General features: G+C 44.0%; 1 protein-coding gene across 1 annotated transcript in view; it reads right to left on the reverse strand.

Annotated features, from left to right (window-relative positions):
* Positions 1 to 23,962, reverse strand: part of TMOD2 (tropomodulin 2) — a 47,277-nt gene that overhangs the window by 14,730 nt on the left and 8,585 nt on the right. Inside the window, exons 2-5 of the mRNA XM_081888733.1 lie at positions 17,504 to 17,696; positions 14,702 to 14,858; positions 4,606 to 4,728; positions 2,352 to 2,435 (exon numbers count right to left, since the gene is read on the reverse strand). Coding sequence (XP_081744859.1) covers positions 2,352 to 2,435; positions 4,606 to 4,728; positions 14,702 to 14,858; positions 17,504 to 17,629 — 490 coding nt within the window. The 5' untranslated portion in view covers positions 17,630 to 17,696. The remainder of the gene's footprint in view (positions 1 to 2,351; positions 2,436 to 4,605; positions 4,729 to 14,701; positions 14,859 to 17,503; positions 17,697 to 23,962) is intronic.

Consider the following 23,962-nt stretch of genomic DNA (forward strand, 5'->3'; position numbering starts at 1 on the left):
AAATGGGGGAAATACCAGGAAATATTTACAGAGACTCTTACGAGTCTGAGCAAGCTATCTGCTGTGCATGTGTTTAAAAAAAGGGAATGTTAACTCTGCTGATTTTGTTGAACTTGTAAAGAGAAGTTGGGATAGGAGATCTTAGACAACATATCCTCCCCCACATCCCTAAACATTCCCACAATATTGATATATCACCCAGGCCTCAGCCTTGCTACAGTCCCATGAGCTAGACTGGACTAAGAGAGAGAAAGAGGCAGTGCTTGCCCAGCCAGCTTTTGAGAAGGCTGTGGCAGGATTTGAATCCAGGTCTCTTTGACCCTAGTCTAACCAGTGCAACACAACAGCTCCTCTTCTTCCCTCCTGTGCAGCCTCTCCTCGTTCAGTCTGCTTATAATCTTATTTCTTCAGGGGCTCCTGAAATGCATCCCTCACCTTCCCCCCCCCCCCAATTGAAAACAAAGCAACAACTATCTGCTGGAGGGAAGGGAGTATTGTTTTTGGAATGAAGATGTCTGACAAAGCAAATTCCTAGCTGCTAAATATATGACAGGAGTGCAGCTTAGCAGACCCACCAAGCTGGAATGGTGGACCTTTGCAGAAAAAAAAAGAGAGAGAAAATAATCACAGAGAGGGACACAAATTAGCAACATAAGCCCTTGCAGCACACGAGCCTCTAGCTGGGAGGGCTATAACATCAGCCTCATTTTGGGTGGAATAAAAACTGCCCCGTTTCTTCCACATTTCCCAGGGGCTTTAGGAACGTGGGAAGACAACTGGAATCGCAGTTAATCTTAAACAGCCCCCACACAAAGGCCCGGATCCCAAAGGTAGTTGGTTTAAATTCGGCCAAAAGTACAATGTATACAAGTGAAAAACCATTAAAGGGCTTTAAATGAGCCTCAAGAAGGGAGTTCTAGAGCCTGGGTGCAGGCAGGGAGACAACCCTTTTGCCCATTTCCTGATAAATGTACCTGATATGTTGGTGGGATGCAGAGACGATGCTCTCCAGAATAACTTAATATATGGGCAGGTTTATATGGGAGAAGAAAGCCATGGTCCTAAGCCATTTAGGCCTTTAAATTGCTTTTAAATGCTTGAAAAACAAATGATTTTATCTTTTTATGTTGTGACCTTTGGATGAAAGGCTGTATACAAATTTAATAAATACAGTGGTACCTCAGGTTACAGATGCTTCAGGTTACAGACTCCGCTAACCCAGAAATAGTGCCTCAGGTTAAGAACTTTGCTTCAGGATGAGAACAGAAATCGCGCGGCGGCCGTGGGAGACCCCATTAGCTAAAGTGGTGTCTCAGGTTAAGGACAGTTTCAGGTTAAGAACGGACCTCCAGAACGAATTAAGTTCTTAACCCAAGGTACCACTGTAATAAGTTTGTTGGTTAACTTTTCTACTAGGGCAGTTTCCCATACATTTGGGTACCAGCCGTCAATGTTCATTCCTGAGAGGTCCTTCCAGTGTCTAGTTATGATGGTTCATGTCATGTGTGCATGCATTGTTATCTTAGAAGATATTTAATGTATAAACCAGGTGCAACTTAATGTGCTTCCATACAGCCCATTTATGTTGAGCATTCATCCTGATTTGACTGCACAGTGATTAGATGACCCTGGAAACTCAATGAGCATTCATTCCGATTCTGCAACCTGGAATTGCCTGTATGCAATTGAATAATAATTATTTTATTTTATGTTTGTTTTTATTTATTTATTTTTTACATACCTCACCCATCTGGCTTGGTTTCCCCAGCCACTCTGGGCTGCTCCCAACAGAATATTAAAAATACAATCAAACATTTAAAACTTCTCCTGCTCCTGCCAACCTAGCAGTTTGAAAGCACATCAAAGTGCAAGTAGATAAATAGGTACCACTCCGGCGGGAAGGTAAACGGCGTTTCTGTGTGCTGCTCTGGTTCGCCAGAAGCGGGTTAGTCATGCTGGCCACATGACCTGGAAGCTGTACACCGGCTCCCTTGGCCAATAAAGCGAGATGAGCACCGCAACCCTAGAGTCGGTCCCGACTGGACCTAATGGTCAAGGGTCCCTTTACCTTTAAACAGAGTTGCCTTCCAATGTCTTCTAAAAGTCAGGTACTTGTTTATTTCCTTGACATCTGCTGGGAGGGCATTCCACAGGGTGGGCACCACCACCGAGAAGGCCCTGTGCCTGGTTCCCTGTAACCTCATTTCTCGCAGCGAGGAACCACCAGAAGGCCCTCAGCCCTTGCCAGAATCCCACCCAAAAACAGCAACAGTCTGGAACTTCCCCTTTGGCTTCCATTGCCTGCCTGGATGCTTGCAAACCATCTGGGAGAAAGAAAAGTGCCTGCTTACTTTTCACGGTTTCTTTGCCATCTTTAGTGGTGGTTCCTTCATCAAACTTCGGGTTGTTGACCAGGTTGTGCACTCCTAGGACAGCTGTAAAAACCACCAACAAGAGTACAGCTGTTAGCTTCAGCTATCATCATCATCATTTATTCCCCGCCCATCTGGCTGGGTTTCCGCGGCCACTCTGGGCAGCTCCCAACAGAATATTAAAAACACAATAAAACATCAAACATTAAAAACTTCCCTAAACAGGGCTGCCTTCAGATGTCTTCTAAAAGTCAGATAGTTGTTTATTTCCTTGACATCTGATGGGAGAGTGTTCCACAGTGTGGGTGCCACCACTGAGAAGGCCCAGCAATATAGGATTTCAATAGCCCAGCAATGGAAAAACTTTGGGGGGGGGGAAATCTACATTTGCTTTTGTGGTATAAGAACTTATGGACTTGGCCTACTGAGTCATAGCCATGCCTTTAAAGTACAGGGGTCCTAGCATCCAGGGGACATTAACCCTTGATTGTGGTCCCAGTCCAGATTGGGAATCCCAAACCTGTAATCAGGGGGAGTCTCTTTTGTTTCTTTTCTTTTCTTTTAAGGATAGTGAGGGCACAAAGGGTTAAAGCCCTCCTGTTCCCCATGCTAAGGACCCAATCCAGATCAGGAACCCCACACTAGCCTTTTGTGTGCAGGGGGGAAAGGCACAGCTATGTAGCTAACAGAATGTGTGATTTGGATGGATGTAATAATGGAATAGGGACGCGGGTGGCGCTGTGGGTTAAACCACAGAGCCTAGGACTTGCCGATCAGAAGGTCAGCGATTCAAATCCCCACGACGGAGTGAGCTCCTGTTTCTCTGTCCCAGCTCCTGCCAACCTAGCAGTTCGAAAGCACATCAAAAGTGCAAGTAGATAAATAGGTACCACTCCAGTGGGAAGGTAAACGGCGTTTTCATGCACTGCTCTGGTTTGGGAACCTTCAGACTCCGGGCCTGTCAGAGGCCTATGAGGCAATTTTTCCAAAACCACACCCACCTGTCAATCAAGTGGCATCATTTCAAAGAGTGGGTGATGTCAGCTGATGGACGAGTTTGTGTTCAATTCTGTGCTGACTGCACCCCACCCCCCGTTTCCTGCGAAGAGCTGACATGTGCAGCCAGCTCCCCAGGATTTAACCCCCTGCTACTCAGTTGATGGGGAAGCAGGTGGTACTGTGGGTTAAACCGCAGAGCCTAGGACTTGCCGATCAGAAGGTCGGCAGTTCAAATCCCTGCGATGGGGTGAGCTCCCGTTGCTCGGTCCCTGCTCCTGCCAACCTAGCAGTTCGAAAGCACATCAAAGTGCAAGTAGATAAATAGGTAAACGCCATTTCCGTACACTACTCTGGTTCGCCAGAAGCAGCTTAGTCATACTGGCCACATGACCCGGAAGCTGTACGCTGGCTCCCTTGGCCAATAAAGCGAGATGAGCGCCGCAACCCCAGAGTCGGCCACGACTGGACCTAATGGTCAGGGGTCCCTTTACCTTTATGTTATGCAAAATGAACCATGGAAAGAGAAGAAGGGAAGTCTTTGATATTTTAAGGTTGCTTAAATGAATATTCTAAATTGTGAAACAGAAAATTTAATAAATATAAATATATTATAATATATTTAATATTGTAATTTAATAAATATAAATATATTATATAAATAATATATATATATATATACCGGTATATATATAAAAAAACAGAATGTGTAGTTTGGTCCTGTCAGCTTATATTGCAGCATCATGGATGGCCCCCTTTAGAACCATGGTAATGGAAAAGTAAAGGGACCCCTGACCATGAGGTCCAGTCGTGACCAACTTTGGGGTTGTGGCCCTCATCTTGCTTTATTGGCCAAGGGAGCCGGCGTGCAGCTTCCAGGTCATGTGGCCAGCATGACTAAACCGCTTCTGGCGAACCAGAGCAGCGCACAGAAACACCGTTTACCTTCCCGCCGGAGCGGTACCTACGGTATTTATCTACTTGCAGTTTGACGTGCTTTCGAACTGCTAAGTGGACAGGAGCTGGGACCGAGCAACGGGCGCTCACCCCGTTGTGGGGATTCGAACCACCGACCTTCTGATCAGCAAGTCCTAGACTCTGTGGTTTAACCCACAGCGCCACCCGCATCCCTCAAAAGCAGGGTAGGAGTTGCAAAAAAAGTGCTGTTGCTGCCAGCTGTGTTAAGATACCCAGGCCCAGTTTGAGATAACCCAACTGTTCAAAGATGGCAACAAACCTGCTAGATCGTACAGCTCAGTGTCAGAGGCACTGGCCAGGGCTTCTTCTAATTCTGGATCCAGAGTTACTTTCTCCTCTGTGCGGGTTTCTATTGGTCTTTCTTTAGGGATAAATGCTTTTCCTTTAAAAAGAAAAAGGGGAAAGGAAGAGAAAGCAAATTAAACTGGATGGTGGTGATATAACCATCAGTAAGGCTGGCAGGGTTCACCCACTTAAGAATTTATTCAGAGAGAAGTTGTATAGATCTTTGTGTAGTGTGAATGCCCAGATTCTGGTAAATGCCGTCATGGAACACGTGACTGCTGACCATCCCGGGCAAATGTTGGAAAAAGGAAAAGAAGATGCCTGTTTCTCCACTTTCCAGACCCTTACTGTTGATGTTCTGAGTGTTCAGATATTCTCAATGTAATAATAATAATAATAATAATAATAATAATAATAATAATAATAATAATTTCTATTCTGACCTATATCCGAAGGTCTCAGGGCAGTTCACATAAAATATCAAAACAAAACCAACAACCTAATAAAAAAACACCCAAAAGAGCCAGCATTTTTAAAAAGGGTATAGGATGTAGATCAAGTCAGACAAAGGCCTGGTTGAAAAGGAAAAAATTTCCCTGGCGCCTAAAGGTGTGTAATGAAGGCGCCAGGCGGACTTCCCCGGGGACAGCATTTCACAGACAGGGAGCCACTGCAGAGAAGGCCCCGTTCTTGTGTTGCCATCCTCCAGACCTCTTGAGGAGGAGGCACACAAAGAAGGGCCTCAGAAGGTGATCTCAGGGTCCAAGTAGGTTCATATGGAAAGAGGTATTCCTTGAGGCATTGCTGTCCTGAGCCATTTAAGGCTTCATAGGTCAAAACCAGCACTTTGAATTGGGCCCGGAAACTAAGTGGTAGTTTGTCTAGGATTATCAGCACTTGATTTCAGATGCAGAGTGCCTGTATCTTTCGCCCTCCAGATGTTACTGACCTATAACTCCCCTCATCCCTGGCCATTGGCCATGCCTGTCAGAGCAGATGGGAGTTATTGCTCAGCAACATCTGGAGGCCCAAAGGGCCACAACACTCACTCAACTCCATCTTGCAAAGTACCCAGGGTGGTGTCCACAGGTGTACACATGCCCACAAGGCCTCCTGTGTGGTGCCCACAGGGCCTCCTATCCCTGCTGAAATTAGGTTTAATAGAAGCATCCTGCTGTGGTCAGTAGAATAAGTTGTGGCTCAGATGTGGTGCCCGCAATTATTTCTCCCGCCTGCCAATCTGTCTCCAGGCTCCAAAAGGTTGGTGAACCCTGATGAAGAAGAACTTTGGAGAACTGGAAAGCTTGTTGTTCTACAGTTACTTTTGAACAGCAACGTTCTTTTTTCAAATTGCCTCGAGGGTTCTTGTTGTTTACACTCAACAATGTTTAGGCAACACGATGACCATATACATACGTAATAGACAATCTTTATAGAATTCCGTTTTGCAAAGTGATATGTCATGCAGGTCACCGTCCTTAAAATTTTATTTTCAGCTTATGAAGCAATTCTATATTCTCCCACCATGCTGAAGAAGATCTACGAAGCAGCAGTCAATATCTGGAATCTCTGTTCAGTGTTGGACATGATATTTACTGAATTTCAGAGACTTTGAGACTAAGATTTCATTTTGAACTTGTCATTGTTTGAGGGAATTCTATAAAGATTGTCTATTACGTATGTATATGGTCATCATGTTGCCTAAACATTGTTGATGTTCTCTTTGCAACACGGGGGTTTGTTTGGATACTTATTGTTGTTTACACTCAAGCAGAATATAAATTTCACAAAACGAATAAATAAAATTAAAAGAAATGCTACGAATTCAGTTGTTGCTCGTTTTAAAACATGTCCAGCGCCCAAGTATCTTTTTCTTGAACTGAACGCTAAGCAGCTGGGTTCAATTATGAGGATTTTCCAAGACATTTGCATCCTGGCCTGGGTTTTCCCACCAACCAACGTCATCTCATTCCCTATGGATTCCGGCGAGAGCAGAGCTAGAACATCAAGTGCATTCTCCTCCCATTTTATGAATCGGATGACAAAGGCAAAGCTTTCCAAGCATCCGACAACTCTCTAAGAAGCACCCCTCTGGGGGAACATCGCATCACACAGAAGCCTTCAGAAAGCCTCACAGGCTCTGAAGAACTGTCTCCATAAAGCTGCATTGCCTATTTGATTGCTAGCATCTGATGGACCATAGATTTTACAAAGCACTTTCTGTGGGAATCAAACGAACATGATTTTCCCTGCAAGTTACCAGAAGTTCTTTGAGGCAACCATGTTCCAGCAGCACGAAACATTTGTCAGTAGAACAAGTTGGATGGCCATCTGTCAGAAATTTTTATTTACCGTATTTTTCGCTCTATAGGACGCACTTTTTCTCCTCCAAAAATGAAAGGGAAATGTGTGTGCGTCCTATGGAGCGAATGCAGGCTTTCGCTGAAGCCTGGAAAGTGAGAGGGGTCGGTGCGCACCAACCCCTCTCGCTCTCCAGGCTTCAGGAAGCTATCCACAAGCCTTCGCAGCGCACCCCGGGCTTCGGGCAGATATCCGCAAGCCTTGGGAGCCCGGCAGGAACTCCCGCCAGGCTCCCAAGGCTTGCGGATAGCAGCCTGTTCTGGGGGCTGGGGTCGGGGGAAGTTCGGGCTTCACCCGCCCCAGCTCCGCGCCTGGGGGGGGAAATATTTTTTTTCTTTATTCCCCCCCCCAAAAAAGCTAGGTGCGCCCTATGGGCCGGTGCGCCCTATAGAGCGAAAAATACGGTATTTAATTTTCTTGCAATTCCTGCGTTGCAGGGGATTGGACCTGAATTCATCTTGGGGGAACCTTCCAAGTCTACAACTCTAGGATTCTTTAAGTGGCTTTGTCTTAGCACTGCATTGGATGTAGCCCTGCATTCTCAATCTTGCATGAGGTTCACTACTGCCACTGCCAGCTGGTCCACCTCTTTGAGCTCATCAGCTCTTTGCATTAGTTTAATAAAAAGGTAAATTTATAGCTGTTCTCCATGGTTTTTTTCCACCAAACCTAGCAGTGTTTGGCTACTAATGTGAAGAACCCAGACAGGAAGTGAACTAGATGGGTCTGATTCAGTTTAAGGCTGCTTCATGCATTCGAGGAACAAGAGACAAATGATGTACAGAGTTGATTGATTTTTGCCTTGTGATATTTAGTTGCTTGTATTATTTTTAGGGAGGTGATTCATAATTTCCAGACTTAGAAGCTAGCAATACTATGACAACTCCCAAAGGAATGCCTCCACGCTAGTACTTCTCCCCATATTAGCAATGCCGATTAAAACCTTATTTCTCCCTACAATATATTCATGATGATGATAATAATAACAATAATAACAATAATAATTGCTGCAATTTGTTACCTGCCCTTCACCTTAAGGTTCCAGGGCACGTTGCAACAATTAAAACTGTGTAATAGTAAATTCTCTCTCTAGCTCAGCAACTTTTCCCTTTCTTTGAAGCTGATGGCTTCGCTAGGGAACACTTGAACATCAGTATTAAAGTACAATATTTAAAAGTTTTAACCTAAAATTAACACAAAGAAAGTGGGCTCTAAAAATATACATTCCAAGCGTCAAAAGTGAAGGTAAAGAGGTCCATTAAGTACAATAAAGTAAAGGTAAATGGACCCCAGACTCTGAGGTTGCGGCGCTCATCTCGCTTTACTGGCCGAGGGAGCCGGCATACAGCTTCCGGGTCATGTGGCCAGCATGACTAAGCCGCATCTGGCGAACCAAAGCAGTGCATGGAAACGCCAGTTTACCTATTTATCTACTTGCACTTTGACGTGCTTTTGAACTGCTAGGTTGGCAGGAGCAGGGACTGAGCAACGGGAGCTCACCCCGTCGCAGGGATTCAAACCGCCAACCTTCTGATCGGCAAGTCCTAGGCTCTGTGGTTTAACCCACAGTGCCACCCGCGTCCCAACACAAACAAAGTGGGCTCTAAAAATATACATTCCAAGTGTCAAAAGTGAGGGTAAAGAGGTCCATTAAGTACAATAGCCTAGTGGCAAATTCAGAAGTGTAGGGTCCTTGCATGATAGTCACAGCCGTGCCCCTTCAAAGATCATACAACCTCCTAAGATTCCTAAGAAAATACGAGCAGTCGCTCTATCAATTTCCTTCCCGATTCCACAGCCTTCCTATGAAGCTTTTGGAATTCTCTCCTCCCGCCCTGCTTCCCCCAGCTTATTCCACAACATAATCAAAACCATACAGCTGACTTTAAAGAACACACACACACAACTGAGCGTTCATCTTTTAACCAGCTGGCTGACACAGGAGAGCTCTTTTTGTTCAAGTATTCCCTAGCAAAGCCATCGGCTTCAACGAAAGGGAAAAGTTGCTGAGCTAGAGAGATAAATGATTAACTGCAGGGCTTTTCCAGGAAGAAGAGTGGATTTTTTTTTATAAGATATTTATTAAAGTTTTCAATATTAATACAAAAAGAAAAATCAAAAAGAAAAAGAAAAAAATAACAAAAATACAAAAATAAAAATAATTTTAAAAAACACACAAAATTTCCACAACTTACTTTCCATTGACTTGTTTCCCAGACCTCCTCATACCTCCCTTTTTTGTATTCCATTTCAAATTGTTAATTCTGCAAATCCTTATCAATAAGTTTTAACCTGCTTCTGAACCTTTTTTTCCCTATTCTCTTAAAACATTACAGCTAGAAACCACTTAATTTCTATCATTCTTACATTCATTAATTTTACAGTGTTTCTGTAGATAGTCTTTAAATTTCTTCCAATCTTCTTCCGCTGACTCTTCTCCCTGGTCTCGAATTCTGCCAGTCATTTCTGCTAGTCCCATATAGTCTATCATCTTCATCTGCCATTCTTCCAGAGTGGGTAGATCCTGTGTCTTCCAATACTTTGCGATGAGTATTCTTGCTGCTGTTGTTGCATACATAAAGAAAGTTCTGTCCTTCTTTGACACCAATTGGCCAACCATGCCCAGGAGAAAGGCCTCTGGTTTCTTCAAGAAGGTATATTTAAATACCTTTTTCATTTCATTATATTTTTAAACTCTCGCCTCTGGCGGCGCTCTTTCTGTCCCTCTCCCTGATGTGGTACATACAGGTACAGCTGAACCTTGATTCCAGAGTGAAATATTTGCACATGGGATGGTGTTTTTCATTTTTCTTTAAAAAGCATCAATAGACTCACATGCACCATCTGTGCAATATCACACTTTGGCACTAAGTGCAATCTAAAAGAACACTCCTACTTTGCCCCAGACCAGGTCTCAAGGTACAACTTTTTTTGGGTGGGGCTTGAATCTGGAGGTTGCAGGGGTGGGTCCCCAAACCTGGGAGTGGGGTTTTTTTGGTCGGGAGTGTGTGTGTTTCAATAGGTCCATGGGGAGCAAACTCAGTGGCGGGGCAGCCATGCATTTGCCTATCCTTCTTATTTTTAAACTGGTGCTGGCAAAAAGTACAGTTTTGAAATATTATTTTTTAAAAGCAGGGAGTGGGCTCCGCTGTGCATCGGTATGTAAGGACAAGGGAGCTGATGGATCAAGTGTCATGTGTGCACCAACAAGAAACCAGACTGATTTACCTATTTATATAATAATAATAATAATAATAATAATAATAATAATAATAATAATAATAATTTATACCTGCCCATCTGGCTGAGTTTCCCCAGCCACTCTGGGCGGCTCCCAATCAAGTGTTAAAAACAGTAAAGCATTAAATATTAAAAACTTCCCTGAACAGGGCTGCCTTCAGATGTCTTTTAAAGATAGGATAGCTATTTCCTTCACATCTGAAGGGAGGGTGTTCCACAGGGCGGGCGCCACTACCGAGAAGGCCCTCTGTCTGGTTTCCTGTAACCTCACTTCTTGCAATGAGAGAACCGCCAGAAGGCTCTCGGCACTGGATCTCAGTGTCCGGGCTGAACAGTGGGTGTGGAGATGCTCCTTCAGGTATACTGGACTGAGGCCGTTTAGGGCTTTAAAGGTCAGCACCAACACTGTGAATTGTGCTCGGAAACGTACTGGGAGCCAACGCAGATCTCTCAGAACCGGTGTTATGTGGTCCCAGCAGCCACTCCCAGTCACCAATCTAGCTGCTGCATTCTGGATTAATTGCAGTTTCCGGGTCACCTTCAAAGGTAGCCCCACGTAGAGCGCGTTGCAGTAGTCCAAGCGGGAGATAACTAGAGCATGCACCACTCTGGCAAGACAGTCCGCAGGCAGATGGAGCTGGTACACAGCCGCCCAGGACACAGAATTAACATGAGCCTCCGTGAACAGCTGTGAGTCCAAAATGACTCTCCACCCGGGGAGTTTGAATACTGAATTAGATTTCAATTGTTTTATTGAAGTTTTCTGACAATATGGCTACTATTTGTGTTCTCTTTGCCAGATTTTTGGATACTGTATCTTTAAATTTCCTGAAAATTTATGTGATTCATTGCACCTGTGGGTAGCCTTTATAAAGTTACAAGGGTTCTGCCAACAGTATCAGCTTACTACACTTTTAAGCCAAGCATAGGCAAGCTTGGCCCTCCAGATGTTTTGGGACTACAATTCCCATCATCCCTGACCACTGGCCCTGTTAGCTAGGGATGATGGGAGTTGTAGTCCCAAAACATCTGGAGGACCAAGTTTGCCTATGCCTGCTTTTAAGCGATTGCTGATCCATGGCCATTCACAATTAATTTGGTGTGTATTTCTTATTGGTTGTTTATATGCAGGCCTGTCATTTCAATCTTTGTATTGCATTTGAATGTAATGGATTTCATTTTAAATTATTGCCAGCTGAGGAAGAATTATCATTGAAACAGTTCATTATCCTGGAAGAACTGTTCTGTCAGAGCACCTATCACCTCACATTTCTAGGATATTGACTGTGGAAAGGCATTCTGCCTCCATTTCTGTGATCTTTGACAGTGACTTACCAACCCTACCATTCCTGGTTATGGAACAATTATTTGATTCCTATTATTTGTGTCTCCATGCACATATTATACACCCTTGTGCAAATTAATTGAAACAAAGCATGTTTTCTATCTTGCTCGTAATCCTGTACTCAAAACAAGCATGAAAAGTCAGTTGATCATTATGGTGTCAGATGCCTGCAGCCAATACAAGGAATGATGTGCTCGCCACAATATATTGAGGTTCTACGAAAGAGAGCTTTTGCAGAGCTGGAAAAGAGGTATCCTGATGATACTGGGATACTGCAGCAGGACCTAGCCCCCTGTCACACATTGAAAGTGGTGAAGAAATTCATGACAGAGCAGCAAATACAGGTACTTGATTGGCCAGGGAATTCCCCAGACGTAAATCCCATTGAGAATTTGTGGGCTATATGCAAAAGTTGCCTCCGTGCTGTAGACTGTACGAAAATGGAGAAGCTCATTCAGGCGCTGATTCAAGTGTGGTACAGGGATCCGAAAATCAACAGCGACTGTTCAAAACTAGTAGACTCCATGCCAAACCGTGTTCAAACGCTGCTCTAAAATAGCAGAAGTCATATCCGTTACTAATGTGAGTTTTGTACAATAAACTACATTGTTTGTTTCAATTAATTTGCACAAGGTTGTATGAATTCTGTTTATAAATTTTGAAACGGTTTAATATTATGAAAATTTTGTTAGTATATTATTAGCCAAAGTGTTCCTTGTTGTTGTTTAGTGTGTGAGTGGAGACATTTTAGCAGTTGAAAAAGAAGTGCGGGGAGAGTCTCAGCGCAATGTCACGTGATACAAATGCACAAGTGCCTCCGCTTCCATAAATCTGAAACAGTGCAAGGTGCGCTGCTCTGAGACTGGCTGTCCCTCTGATTAACTGCCGACTGGCTTGTCGCTGCCTCAAGGTTGGGTAATCTCAGATCTGAGCCTCCAAGGCAGCCACACCCACCCCTCGGCCATTGCTATCTCTCACAACCGAAGGCTGGTTCCCCTTTCCTAGCAGGCCCCTCTTCTTCCTTCCCAGAAGTGGAACTGGCAACACCCCCCCAAACAGCTCAGTTCCAGTGAGGATCAGGCTACGAAAGCTTTCCAAACAATCGTCGCCCTGCGCTTTATACAACAGGCTCTGCCAAAATAAATATTGTGGTCAGAAACACCACATAGATCACACGCCCTGCCAGCCTCGCTCGCGCCTGACCCTTACGCAACGACGATAATGTGTTGCCAGCTTCGAATTAGGAGACGCATCTTGTGCAAGAGCCCAGAAGTCTCCCACAGGGCTCATTCGTACGGCGAAAGGTTATCGTAGCAAGACAGCACTCGCTGTTTCAAACAACCTGTCCTTAGATACAACAGTTCACATACACACAGTACATTTAAAGCACACACACCCCACCGGAATAATCCTGGGAACTGTAGTTCACCCCTCATTGTTGTTGTTTAGTCGTTCAGTCGTGTCCGACTCTTCGTGACCCCATGGATCAGAGCACGCCAGGCACTCCTGTCTTCCACTGCCTCCCGCAGTTTGGTCAGACTCATGTTTGTAGCTTCGAGAACACTGTCCAACCATCTCGTCCTCTGCCATCCCCTTCTCCTTGCGCCCTCCATCTTTCCCAACATCAGGGTCTTTTCCAGGGAGTCTTCTCTTCTCACGAGGTGGCCAAAGTATTGGAGCCTCAGCTTCAGGATCTGTCCTTCCAGTGAGCACTCAGGGCTGATTTCCTTCAGAATGGATCGGTTTGATCTGCTTGCAGTCCATGGGACTCTCAAGAGTCTCCTCCAGCACCATAATTCAAAAGCATCAATTCTTCGGCGATCAGCCTTCTTAATGATCCAGTTCTCACTTCCATACATCACTACTGGGAAAACCATAGCTTTAACTATACGGACCTTTGTTGGCAAAGTGATGTCTCTGCTTTCACCCCTCACAGAACTATAATTCCCAGCACCCTTGACTGCAATTCTCAGGCTTCTTCTTTTTAGGGGATGTGTATACAGCCTTAAGGAAGCTTGAAAACCAGCTTCTCCAACTCGCACCAGCCTCAGCCAGCATAACCCTATGCAACACCTGGATGGCCTTATCTTCCCCATCCTGTGTCCAGGTGCAGACCTTATGGCTACACCACAATGCCCATTTTTATGGGTTTTTGTTTCTTTTGCATTACACCCACCCTGAAAAGAAACTCTGCAGAACTTAAAAGCTGGCTCACTGTCTGAAGGCAACCCTGTTTAGGGAAGTTTGGAGTGTTTATCGTATTTTTAATATTAGGTTGGGAGCCGCCCAGAGTGGCTGGGGGAACCCAGCCAGATGGGCGGGGTATAAATAATAAATTGTTGTTGTTGCATTTTGACTGGTCTTTTAAAAAAATGCACTGCCTAACTGTGGATTTTGGACAGCTTCTGACTGAGGGGGCAGACCAGAGACCAAATTTGTAATTTACCAGGATGCGCTTATACAAATCACTTGGGAAGACAGGCGAACTAATATCAGTGTACTGGAAGAAGCAAAGATCACCAGTGTTGAAGCAATGATTCTTCAACATCAACTTCGTTGGACTGATCATGTTGTTCGGATGCCTGATGATCGTCTTCCAAAGCAACTACTCTATTCCGAACTGAAAAATGGAAAGCGTAATGCTGGTGGTCAACAAAAGAGGTTTAAAGATTCTCTCAAGGCAAATCTTTAAAAAATGTAGTATAAACACTGACAACTGGGAAACACTGGCCTGCGAGCGCTCCAGTTGGAGAACAGCCTTTACCAAAGGTGTCATGGGCTTTGAAGATGCTTGAACTCAGGACGCAAGGGAGAAACGTGCTAAGAGGAAGGCACAATAGCAAATCCACACCGTGATCAACTCCTGCCTGGAAACCAATGTCCCCACTTTGGAAGGACGTGTGGATCCAGAATAGGCCTCCACAGTCACTTACAATATTGTTGTTGTCACAGTGTTTATGGAAGACAATCTTACTCGGCTACGAGTGATCGCCAAAGAAGAAGAATACAAATCATATGTTAAAAGTCTGCCACTTGGCACTGAACCTCTGTTGCTAGGTTGATTTTCAGCATGAGGCCACCATCTGCCCTGCCATTTTGGCTATCCGTGAAGATGAAGGCTTACCTTTCTTTTCTCCGGTAAAGGGCACGACATCCTCTCTGTCTTGCTGCTCCAAGGCTTGTTTCTCCAAGTAGGACAACAACCGCTCTCTGTCAAAAGGTCCCGTGGCAGGTTTACTGGTCTGATCCTTCTGGCGGAAGCCTGCCGGCAGAAGCGCATTCTGTCAAGGCAGATGGGAGAGAGGGGAGCAGAGAGTCAGTAGGATGGCAAACTACTGTCTTTATTTAGAGCGATTCTTTAGGTTCCCAGAGCAGCTAGAACAAGGCAGTCCCTGTGCACAAGCTTACTATCTAAAACGCACGACACAAAAGGAAAAAGCGAGGGGTAGGGAAGAGGAAAGGGGAGAGCAAACTCAGGTGCACATTTTTAAAGACTGGGACACACATTCTTAAATAGTAGTCAAGTCCCTACCAGAGAAGAATGGCAGATTAAATTGATGGATTATGCCTAAACGGCAAAAATGACCGGAAGAATCAGAAATCAGGAAGACCAGAATTTTAATAAGGAATGGGGGGAAATTTATAATTTATCTTAAAAAATCATTGTAAACAGTTAAAATTGTTAATAGGATTGGAATAACACTTGTAGTTTAATGGTGAATTTTGGATGTAATGGAGATGTAAAAGATTTGGATTATCATAAAAGATGCAGGAGGAAATGATTAACAATAACACCCACAAAGGGAGAAGGGAAGTTCAGGAGATTCTCTGGAATCTTGTTTTTAATTATGTATGTTGGATATGTGAGTGTAAAACTTTAATTTGAATGAATGAATGAATGAATGAATGAATAGTTATCCTGATGATCAGCTGAAATGAAAACAGCTTCAGGATGTAAGGAGCCAGAGCTAGCATTGCCCTTGTTTTCCACCTCTCCCACTGCTGTAACTTGCTGCAATCACTGCTGCCAGACGATAGTTGAGAGATGGTAGACTTTCAGAAAGTTTCCACATTATCTGTAATTTTACACCCAGTTCCTGCGTGTGCTCATTAGGGAGCAAAGAACGATGAGAGACAGGAGCTTCCAAAGGTGAGCTGAAAACATTTTTTTAGCCCAACGCCAACACATTTCAAGTCTTACAACCCTTCTCCAAGGAGCACTATGCAAGTGAAATTATATACCATCAATATCTACTGCCTATCCAATGGGTGGCATATCATTTATTTCAGAAATGTTACTAAAAACAGGGCTGGTTACAGAATTGAGAGGAGCCACAGCAAAATAGTAATTATTATTATTATTATTATTATTATTATTATTACTATTATTATTATTATACCCCGCCCATCTGGCTGGGTTTCCCCAGCAACTCTGGGTGGCTTTAGCATTAAAAACAGAATAAAACTTCAAACATTAAAAATTTCCCTAAAAATGCCTCCTAGCCCCCCTCTTGAAAAACACGGTCACTGTGAGGGGGGAAATAGCTGCTACAGCACCTCAGTCAGTGACAAAAATGTTGTGAGAAATAAAATAAGAACCACTATGGCTGCCACCAAAAAAGAAATAGAAAAAAGCTCTCTTGAGTCTTTCAAAAAAAATGTTGTTCTCCTTGAAACTGCCCCTTAGGAACAATCAAATTTTGGTAGTTCTTCCTACCAGCTTGCCTTCATCTTCCGTGGGTCGAGTCTTATAATACGTGTACCTCTGAGCTTTGTGAAGATTTTGATTTGTGATCCTTAAGGCTAAAATCCAATTACTCTTATTGATTGGACTTTTTACTTGTCCTTCACCAGAAGGTCCCAGAGCAGGTTACAACGTTGTAAAACTACAATATTAAAATCAGATAAAACAATCTACGATATGAGAACAGAGTGGGTCTTAAATACATATGGGGTGTCAGGGTGAAGAGGTGCATCTTCATTATATGATGGAAGTTGTACAATGAAGGTGTCAGACGCACCTCTCTGGGAATGAAATTTCACAGCTTTAGGGGCTGCCACAGAGAAGGCCCTACCCGTACCCTCCAACATTTATCTGATGAAAATAGGGGCATCCCAATCCATAATGATAATTTTACTATTTATACCCCACACATCTTACTGGGTTGCCCCAGCCACTCTGGGCAGCTTCCAACACATATACAAACATAATTAAACATTTAAAAAAAACCCTTCCCTATACAGGATTGCCTTCAGATGGCTGGGGAGGGTGTGTTGGATAACTCTATACCCTCCAACATTTCTCCAATGAAAATAGGAACAGCCTAAGGCATGGGTAGGCAAACTAAGGCCCGGGGGCCGGATCCAGCCCAATCGCTTTCTAAATCCGGTTCGCAGACGGTCCAGGCATCAGTGTGTTTTTACATGAGTAGAATGTGTCCTTTTATTTAAAATGCATCTCTGGGTTATTTCTGGGACCTGCCTGGTGTTTTTACATGAGTAGAATGTGTGCTTTTATTTAAAATGCATCTCTGGGTTATTTGTGGGGCATAGGAATTTGTTCTCCCACCCAAAAAAAAATATAGTCCGGCCCCCACAAGGTCTGAGGGACAGTGGACCGGCCCCCTGCTGAAAAAGTTTGCTGACCCCTATCCTAAGGAAAAGCAGGACATTCTGAGATCAAATCAGAAACCAGGACGGCTTCTCTAAATCAGGGACGTCCCTGGAAGATAGGGACACTTAGAGGGTCTGCCTTTCCTGACCTGGCCTGGCCAAGGACCCCATGAAATTCCAAAAACAGTAAAACTACCTAGAGGGCCCTCTCTGCTGATCTTAAGAGAGTCTCCAGGGAAGATGGTGGTCTTTCAGATATGAAGGGTCTAAGTTGTTTAGGCTCTTAAACACGAATGTCATGTTTGGTACACACCTCTGGATCCAGATCATCAAGAACACTTTCCAGCTGCTTTAGCTCATCCTCAGAGAGTTTGTTGAGAATTTCATCTTCATTGATATTCTTGTATTTCTCCAACTCTTTCCGGAACGGCACCGACATGGCTCTTTCTAAACAGGGTCCTTTGAAGGTTGCCTGTCAATCATTCAAGAGTCAGTTTTCCCAATCCCTGTGAAAATAATAGATAATAATAATTTTTATTTATATCCCGCCCTCCCCAGCTGAAGCCAGGCTCAGGGCGGCTAACAACAATAAAATAATACAAGATTATCTCTTTATTTTGTTCTCTTTATTTTTTGCTTAATAATAACAAAAGAATTATTACTTATATGCCACCCATCAGACTAGGTTTTTATTTTATTTTATTTATTAAATTTGTATACTGCCCGTAGATCTCAGGGCAATAGTTTGGCCCTCAGACGTCAACACTAGTTTCCTAAAAGAGAACAGCTTTTTCTTCTCACCCACCGGTCCTGTGGAATCCTAGAAGGCTGGCAACCCTAATAAATCTTAATAGATGAACAGGGTTATGTGAAACTAGGAGCCAAAGAGAATTAGTATAATCCTTTGCCGTTTTCTGCTGCTAAATACTGGCATTAGTTTTACAAAAGCTGACTTGATCCACATTAGAGCTCATACTCCACCCCTTGGACGCCCCCATTTTAAAGATAAATGTCTCCGAAATATTACATGCAAACTGTTAACAGCCACTTTGAACGATGGAAAGGAATAGGGCTGAACCTATAAGAAAACATCTAAATAAAATATCAAGTACTCCAGCCAGCAGTAATTCACAAGACGGAAAATATTTTTTACAACTGCTTTAAGAGCATGGGAGGGTGGCAACATGAGAACAGATGTTATAAGGTCTAAAACTGGGGGGTAAGGCTGCAATTGTAGCTTCACTAACCTGGGAGTAAGCCTCACTGAATTTGGCTGCAAGTGCAGCTTTCTCCCGATTGAAGTGCAGAGTGTTTGAGGACTGGGACATTCACAGGGAAACCAAAATGCTTGTTTACAAAGCTACTGTACTACCAACCTTACTGTATGCTTATGAAACATGGACCACTTACAAACGCCATCTCCAGCTCCTCAAAAGATTGTCTCTGGAATCAACAGTGTCTCCAGAAAATTTTGCACATCACTTGGGAAGACAGGCAAACTAATGCCAGTGAACTGGAAGAAGCAAATATCACCATTGATGTTGAAGCAATGATTCTTCAACATCAACTTCGTTGGACTGGTCATGTTGTGCGGATGCCTGATTATCGTCTTCCCAAGCAACTACTCTATTCTGAACTTAAAAATGGAAAGCGTAGTGCTGGTGGTCAACAAAAGAGGTTTAAATACTCTCTCAAGGCAAATCTTTAAAAATGTAGTATAAACACCGACAACTGGGAAACACTGGCCTGCGAGCGCTCCAGTTGGTGAACAGCCTTTACCAAAAGTGTCATGGGCTTTGAAGACACTCAAACTCAGGACAAATGGGAGAAACTTGCTAAGAGGAAGGAATGCTTGATCAACTCCCGCCCGGAAACCTATGTCCCCTCTGTGGAAGGACGTGTTGATCCAGAATTGGCCTCCACAGTCACTTATGGACCCACTATTAAAACCGTGTTTATGGAAGACAATCTTACTTGGCTACGAGTGATGGCCAAAGAAGAAGAAGAAAGAAGACTTCTGAGTTGGCTTAGTTAGGACTGAACTCTTCAGGTTGTGTATCCTGTGTTGTATTCACAGTTGTCCCCTGATGCAAATGAACAGGACGACCATAGCTTTGTTGATTTCAATGGGTCTAATCTGAACAAAACAAGCATTCAATTCAGTCAGGAGTGGGAGCCAAAGATAAGAGCCAGGGACCAAGATAACCTGTTGTTTCAAATCTCATCCATTCAGAACTCATTCTCTCCAATGGCATTACACCAGTATTCTTTTCTTCCACAGTACAGGGCAAGAAAAGAGATTCATTTCTGCACTAGTCAGCTGGGGAAAGAAATGTTTACTTCTCCAGCTCTTAGGAAATTGCTATTTAATCATATGATTACCATGCTTGCCTTGCTAATTGGATTCTCCACCCTTAGCCTTATGCAAATAAACTGTGCCATGCCCTGTCTGAGAGCCTTATCTCTTCTACAGCTTGAGGCTCTCAAAGAGTTCATTGGTCATATCCTCTGTTCTTCTCATTCCCTTCCCCTCCCCTCCTTCCTTGAATTTTTTGGCATGTTCTCCAAGCAACTTGCTCACTTGGGTAATGGGGCTCATTAGAGCGAAGCAGAGCTTGCCAAGGTACGCAGCAACGAAGCAACAACAACTCAGCAAAAAAAAAAAAAAAGGATCTAATGCACATTCATGATTGGGTTGTACTTGCCTGCACAAAATAACCAGATTATTCCACAAAAATACGAGTCACTGCTCATCTAATCTGGACTGAACTTTAGATAGGAGCCCAACTGCCTCCAGTCTGCAGATACAGCACAGCATTCACAGACCAGAAAGCAGTATTTTATATCATACTTTTCTTAAGTCCTGGGTAGGGAACCTCCATGATTGTCTTTTGGCTGCCTGGAAGGAGGATGGAGAGGTGTGTGGTATTCAAGGCTCACCCTACCATTAGGCAGAGGGGGGCAGCTGCCTCAGGCGGTAGTGGTGGGGAGTCAGGCAGAAATGGCAACAGGGCTAGGCCAACATTTTGCTGCCTGAGGCAAACCAGAAAATAGCTCACCCCCAGCCTGGGAGTTGTAGCTTGTTAAGAGTGCTGGGTTATCAGGCTCAGGGACAAAAAAGCAGACCTCCAGGCCTCTCTGTTGAGGCCCAGGCCACCCTTTCTCCAGACCTGCTTTGCACCCTCTCTGAGTGTGTCCCCCCCCCCACATTTATCTATTTATACTTTTCAAGTTTATAACGGTAAAGGGGCCCCTGACCATTAGGTCCAGTCATGACCAACTCTGGGGTTGCGGCGCTCATCTCGCTTTATTGGCCGAGGGAGCTGGCGTACAGCTTCCGGGTCATGTGGCCAGTATGACTAAGCCACTTCTGGAGAACCAGAGCAGCGCACGGAAACGCCATTTACCTTCCCGCCGGAGTGGTACCTATTTATCTACTTGCACTTTGATGTGCTTTTGAACTGCTAGGTGGGCAGGAGCAGGGACCGAGCAACGGTAGCTCACCCCGTCGTGGGGATTCGAACTGCCAACCTTCTGATCGACAAGTCCTAGGCTCTGTGGTTTAACCCACAGCGCCACCCACATCCCTCTTTTCATGTTTATACATTTCACCAATTTTACAATCATTTTGACATTTTGAAACTTGACTTCCTTCCCCCCTCTTTCTGCGGTTCCTTAAATTTATTTTTAATATCTTCTGCATATCCAAATTAACTTAATTTGCTCATTTATTTCATCTTCTTTAAATATGTACTCTTACAAAACTGCAGGTTATTACAATAATCCTGCCAATGTTCTTATCTGTTTACAATGTATCTGTAAATATTCAATAAACCATGTCCATTCTTTTATTTTAAAAAATGTTATCTTGATTTCTTATTCTTCACCATATCCGCATATTCCATAAGTTTTTGCATCCATTCCTCCTTTGCTGGGACTTCTTCTTCTCTCCATTTTTGGGCGAGGAACATTCTTGCCGTTGTAGTCGCATACACAAATAAGTTTCTATACATTTTGGGTAGTTCTGTCCCTATAATTCCCAAAAGAAGTTTGAGGGTTTCTGACTGACTGAAATGTGTCTTAGGGTGGCAAGAAGGTACTCTGGTGGTGGGAAAGCACTCATTACCCCCTCCCTGGCCACAAACACACACACACAATTGAAAAGGCTTCTATTTGACCAAATCTGGTCATTCTCTAATGCACGGGTGTCAAACACAAGGCCCACGGGCCAAATCTGGCCCGCCAGACCTCGTCATGTGGCCCGTGTAGCCGCTGCCAGCCGCCAGCTTTCACCTTTTAGTCTCGCTTTTTTTTTTTTTTTGACACAAGAAAGCCGCCTCTTCAGCACATGCGCGGCAGCCTACAAGCCAGAGAACGCCTGCCCTCTAGCGGCGCCGGCCGTTCTACACAGGAAACCTCCACTTTACATGCATTCAGGAAGCCTTCACTTGTTTTTATATTGAGCGCATGCCATCCTGTGATGTGACAGATCCAACGGCTGCCTGAACCCTTCTCTCCTGTACTGTAAGTACATATGATGTATGTGGGGGGGGGGGTCTGCTTATAGTCCTACAGATACAACATAGTCCTACAGATACAACCGGCCCTTTGAGGGTGACCAAACTGCTGATGTGGCCCCCGATGAATTTGAGTTTGACACCCCTGCTCTAATGGACCGAGTCAATCAATGCTTTTTTGTCCATCTCGACAAAGATGCCCATGTAACGATACGGCTATTTATGCAAACCAGCCCCCTCTTTCTTTGATCTAGCGAAAAATGAAGGAGCTCAGCATTAGGGAAGAGAAGTGTGGGTTGATGCGAGGGGTCACCCTTCATCTTTGATGTCTGGGAAACCTCAAAAAAAAGCAGTGCAACAAGAGCATTTTATGGGCATGGAGTCAGAGTCTGCAGGGCAACAGGTGGGCAGCCAGGTCTGGGTCAGGCCTCAGAGCTGACACCTGAGGTGGTTCTAAAGGAGGCCCCAGAAGATACCCCAAAAAATCTGAAGCTTTTCTACCAAGGATTATGGAAGTCCCCAAAAAGATGATTAAGCTGTTTATGTATGTTACAACTTGCAGCTAGGATTCTTTGCACACTATAATGGAAGGAACCCGAAGAATGGATAAGAAAGGTGATGGACTATGCAGCAAAGTTAACAACCAAAATAAGAGGACCTGATGACGAAGGTTTTAGCGGGAAAATGGAAGCCTTTTTCGGACTATATATATATATATATATATAGATAGCATATATATATAGCATATATATATAGATATATATATAGATAAATCTACGAAAGCATAGATATATAGATATATAGATATATAGATATATATAGATATATATATATATATAGATATTATTATATGATGAATATGAGAGCAGGATTTGAACTATGAGTGACAGAAGAACCTAAAGATTAGAGGAGCATTGTTAAGATATGAGGGAGAGAAGGGAGAGAAATAAAAGCACCATGGAAAAGGGGGTGGGAAGTCGACGGAAACGACAAAGAAAAAACGTTTTACTAAGGACACATTCTACTCAAGTAAAAACACCAGGCAAGCCCCACAAATAACCCAGAGATGCATTTTAAATAAAAGGACACATTCTACTCATGTAAAAACACACTGTCTGTGGACTGGATTTAAAAGGCGATTGGGCCGCTTCTGGCCCCCGGGATTAGTTTACGAACCCAGCTCCAGATGTTTTGGGACTACAACTCCCATCATCCCTGACTACTGGTCCTGTTAGCTAGGGATGATGGGAGTTGTAGTCCCAAAACATCTGGAGGGGCGAGTTTGCCTCTGCCTGCTCTACACCGTTATGGCTCTGTTGCTGCAAAGGATTTTGCATCCTCACACGAGGGCAACAATCAGAACTTGGAGACGCACTGATACATTTCCAGCGATGTGACGCTCTCCCCTAGTTTATCCTTAAAGTAGCTGTTCCTGTTCAGGAAAAATATACATCTTTGTTTTAAAAAAAAAAAACCCTGCGGTTATCTAAGGTCACAATTTTGCAATCATGGTATCCCACAGAGGAAGTTTCCCAGGCTGCTGTTTGAGGTTTCTCGCTTCCCCCCTGCGAACAGCGATAACAACATTCCGTGGGAACACCAGACTAGCTCTCGTTGAAAGGGAGACATCCTGCACAACCCTTTGGAAAAAATTACAGCTAATAGCAGCAATCTTTCACATAATTGCCCAGTTCTTCCAGACTGGTAGGCTCTGACTGCTTAAGAACAAGCCTCTTCCTTGGTCTTTTTCCATTTCAGATGGATGAGAGGTGGAGGATCAGATCCAGACTTACAGAGCAACCCAAACACCCTTTACTCTGAGGGATCATAGAGGCGTAGAATTGTCGGGTTGGAAGGGACCCTGAGGATCATCTAGTCCAACTCCCTTCTGCCTTGCAGAAATATGCAGCTGTGATGTTTGTGTCTTGGGTGGGAGAGTTAGAATTGCTCCAGTTTAGCTTGTCAAGGGAGCTGCGAGTTGTACGGAGACCCCTATTCCCCTGCCAGAGCCACAATTTCCAGCGTTCCCTGGTTAAGAGGGATTGATTGCTAAACACTCTGGGAACTGTAGCTCTGGTAGAGGTGTAGGAATCTCCTAACAGCTCTGAGCACCCATAACAAACTACAGTTCCCAGAATTCTTTGGAAGGTGGCATGATTCTTTGAGAATTGCAGCATGTGCTTTAAATGTACAGCCACACCTTCTTTCCTTCCCTCCTTCCTTCCTTCCTTCCTTCCTTCCTTCCTTCCTTCCTT

Source organism: Podarcis melisellensis (genome assembly GCF_964234715.1).
Source record: "Podarcis melisellensis genome assembly, chromosome: 14".
Classification (NCBI taxonomy): Eukaryota; Metazoa; Chordata; class Lepidosauria; order Squamata; family Lacertidae; genus Podarcis; species Podarcis melisellensis.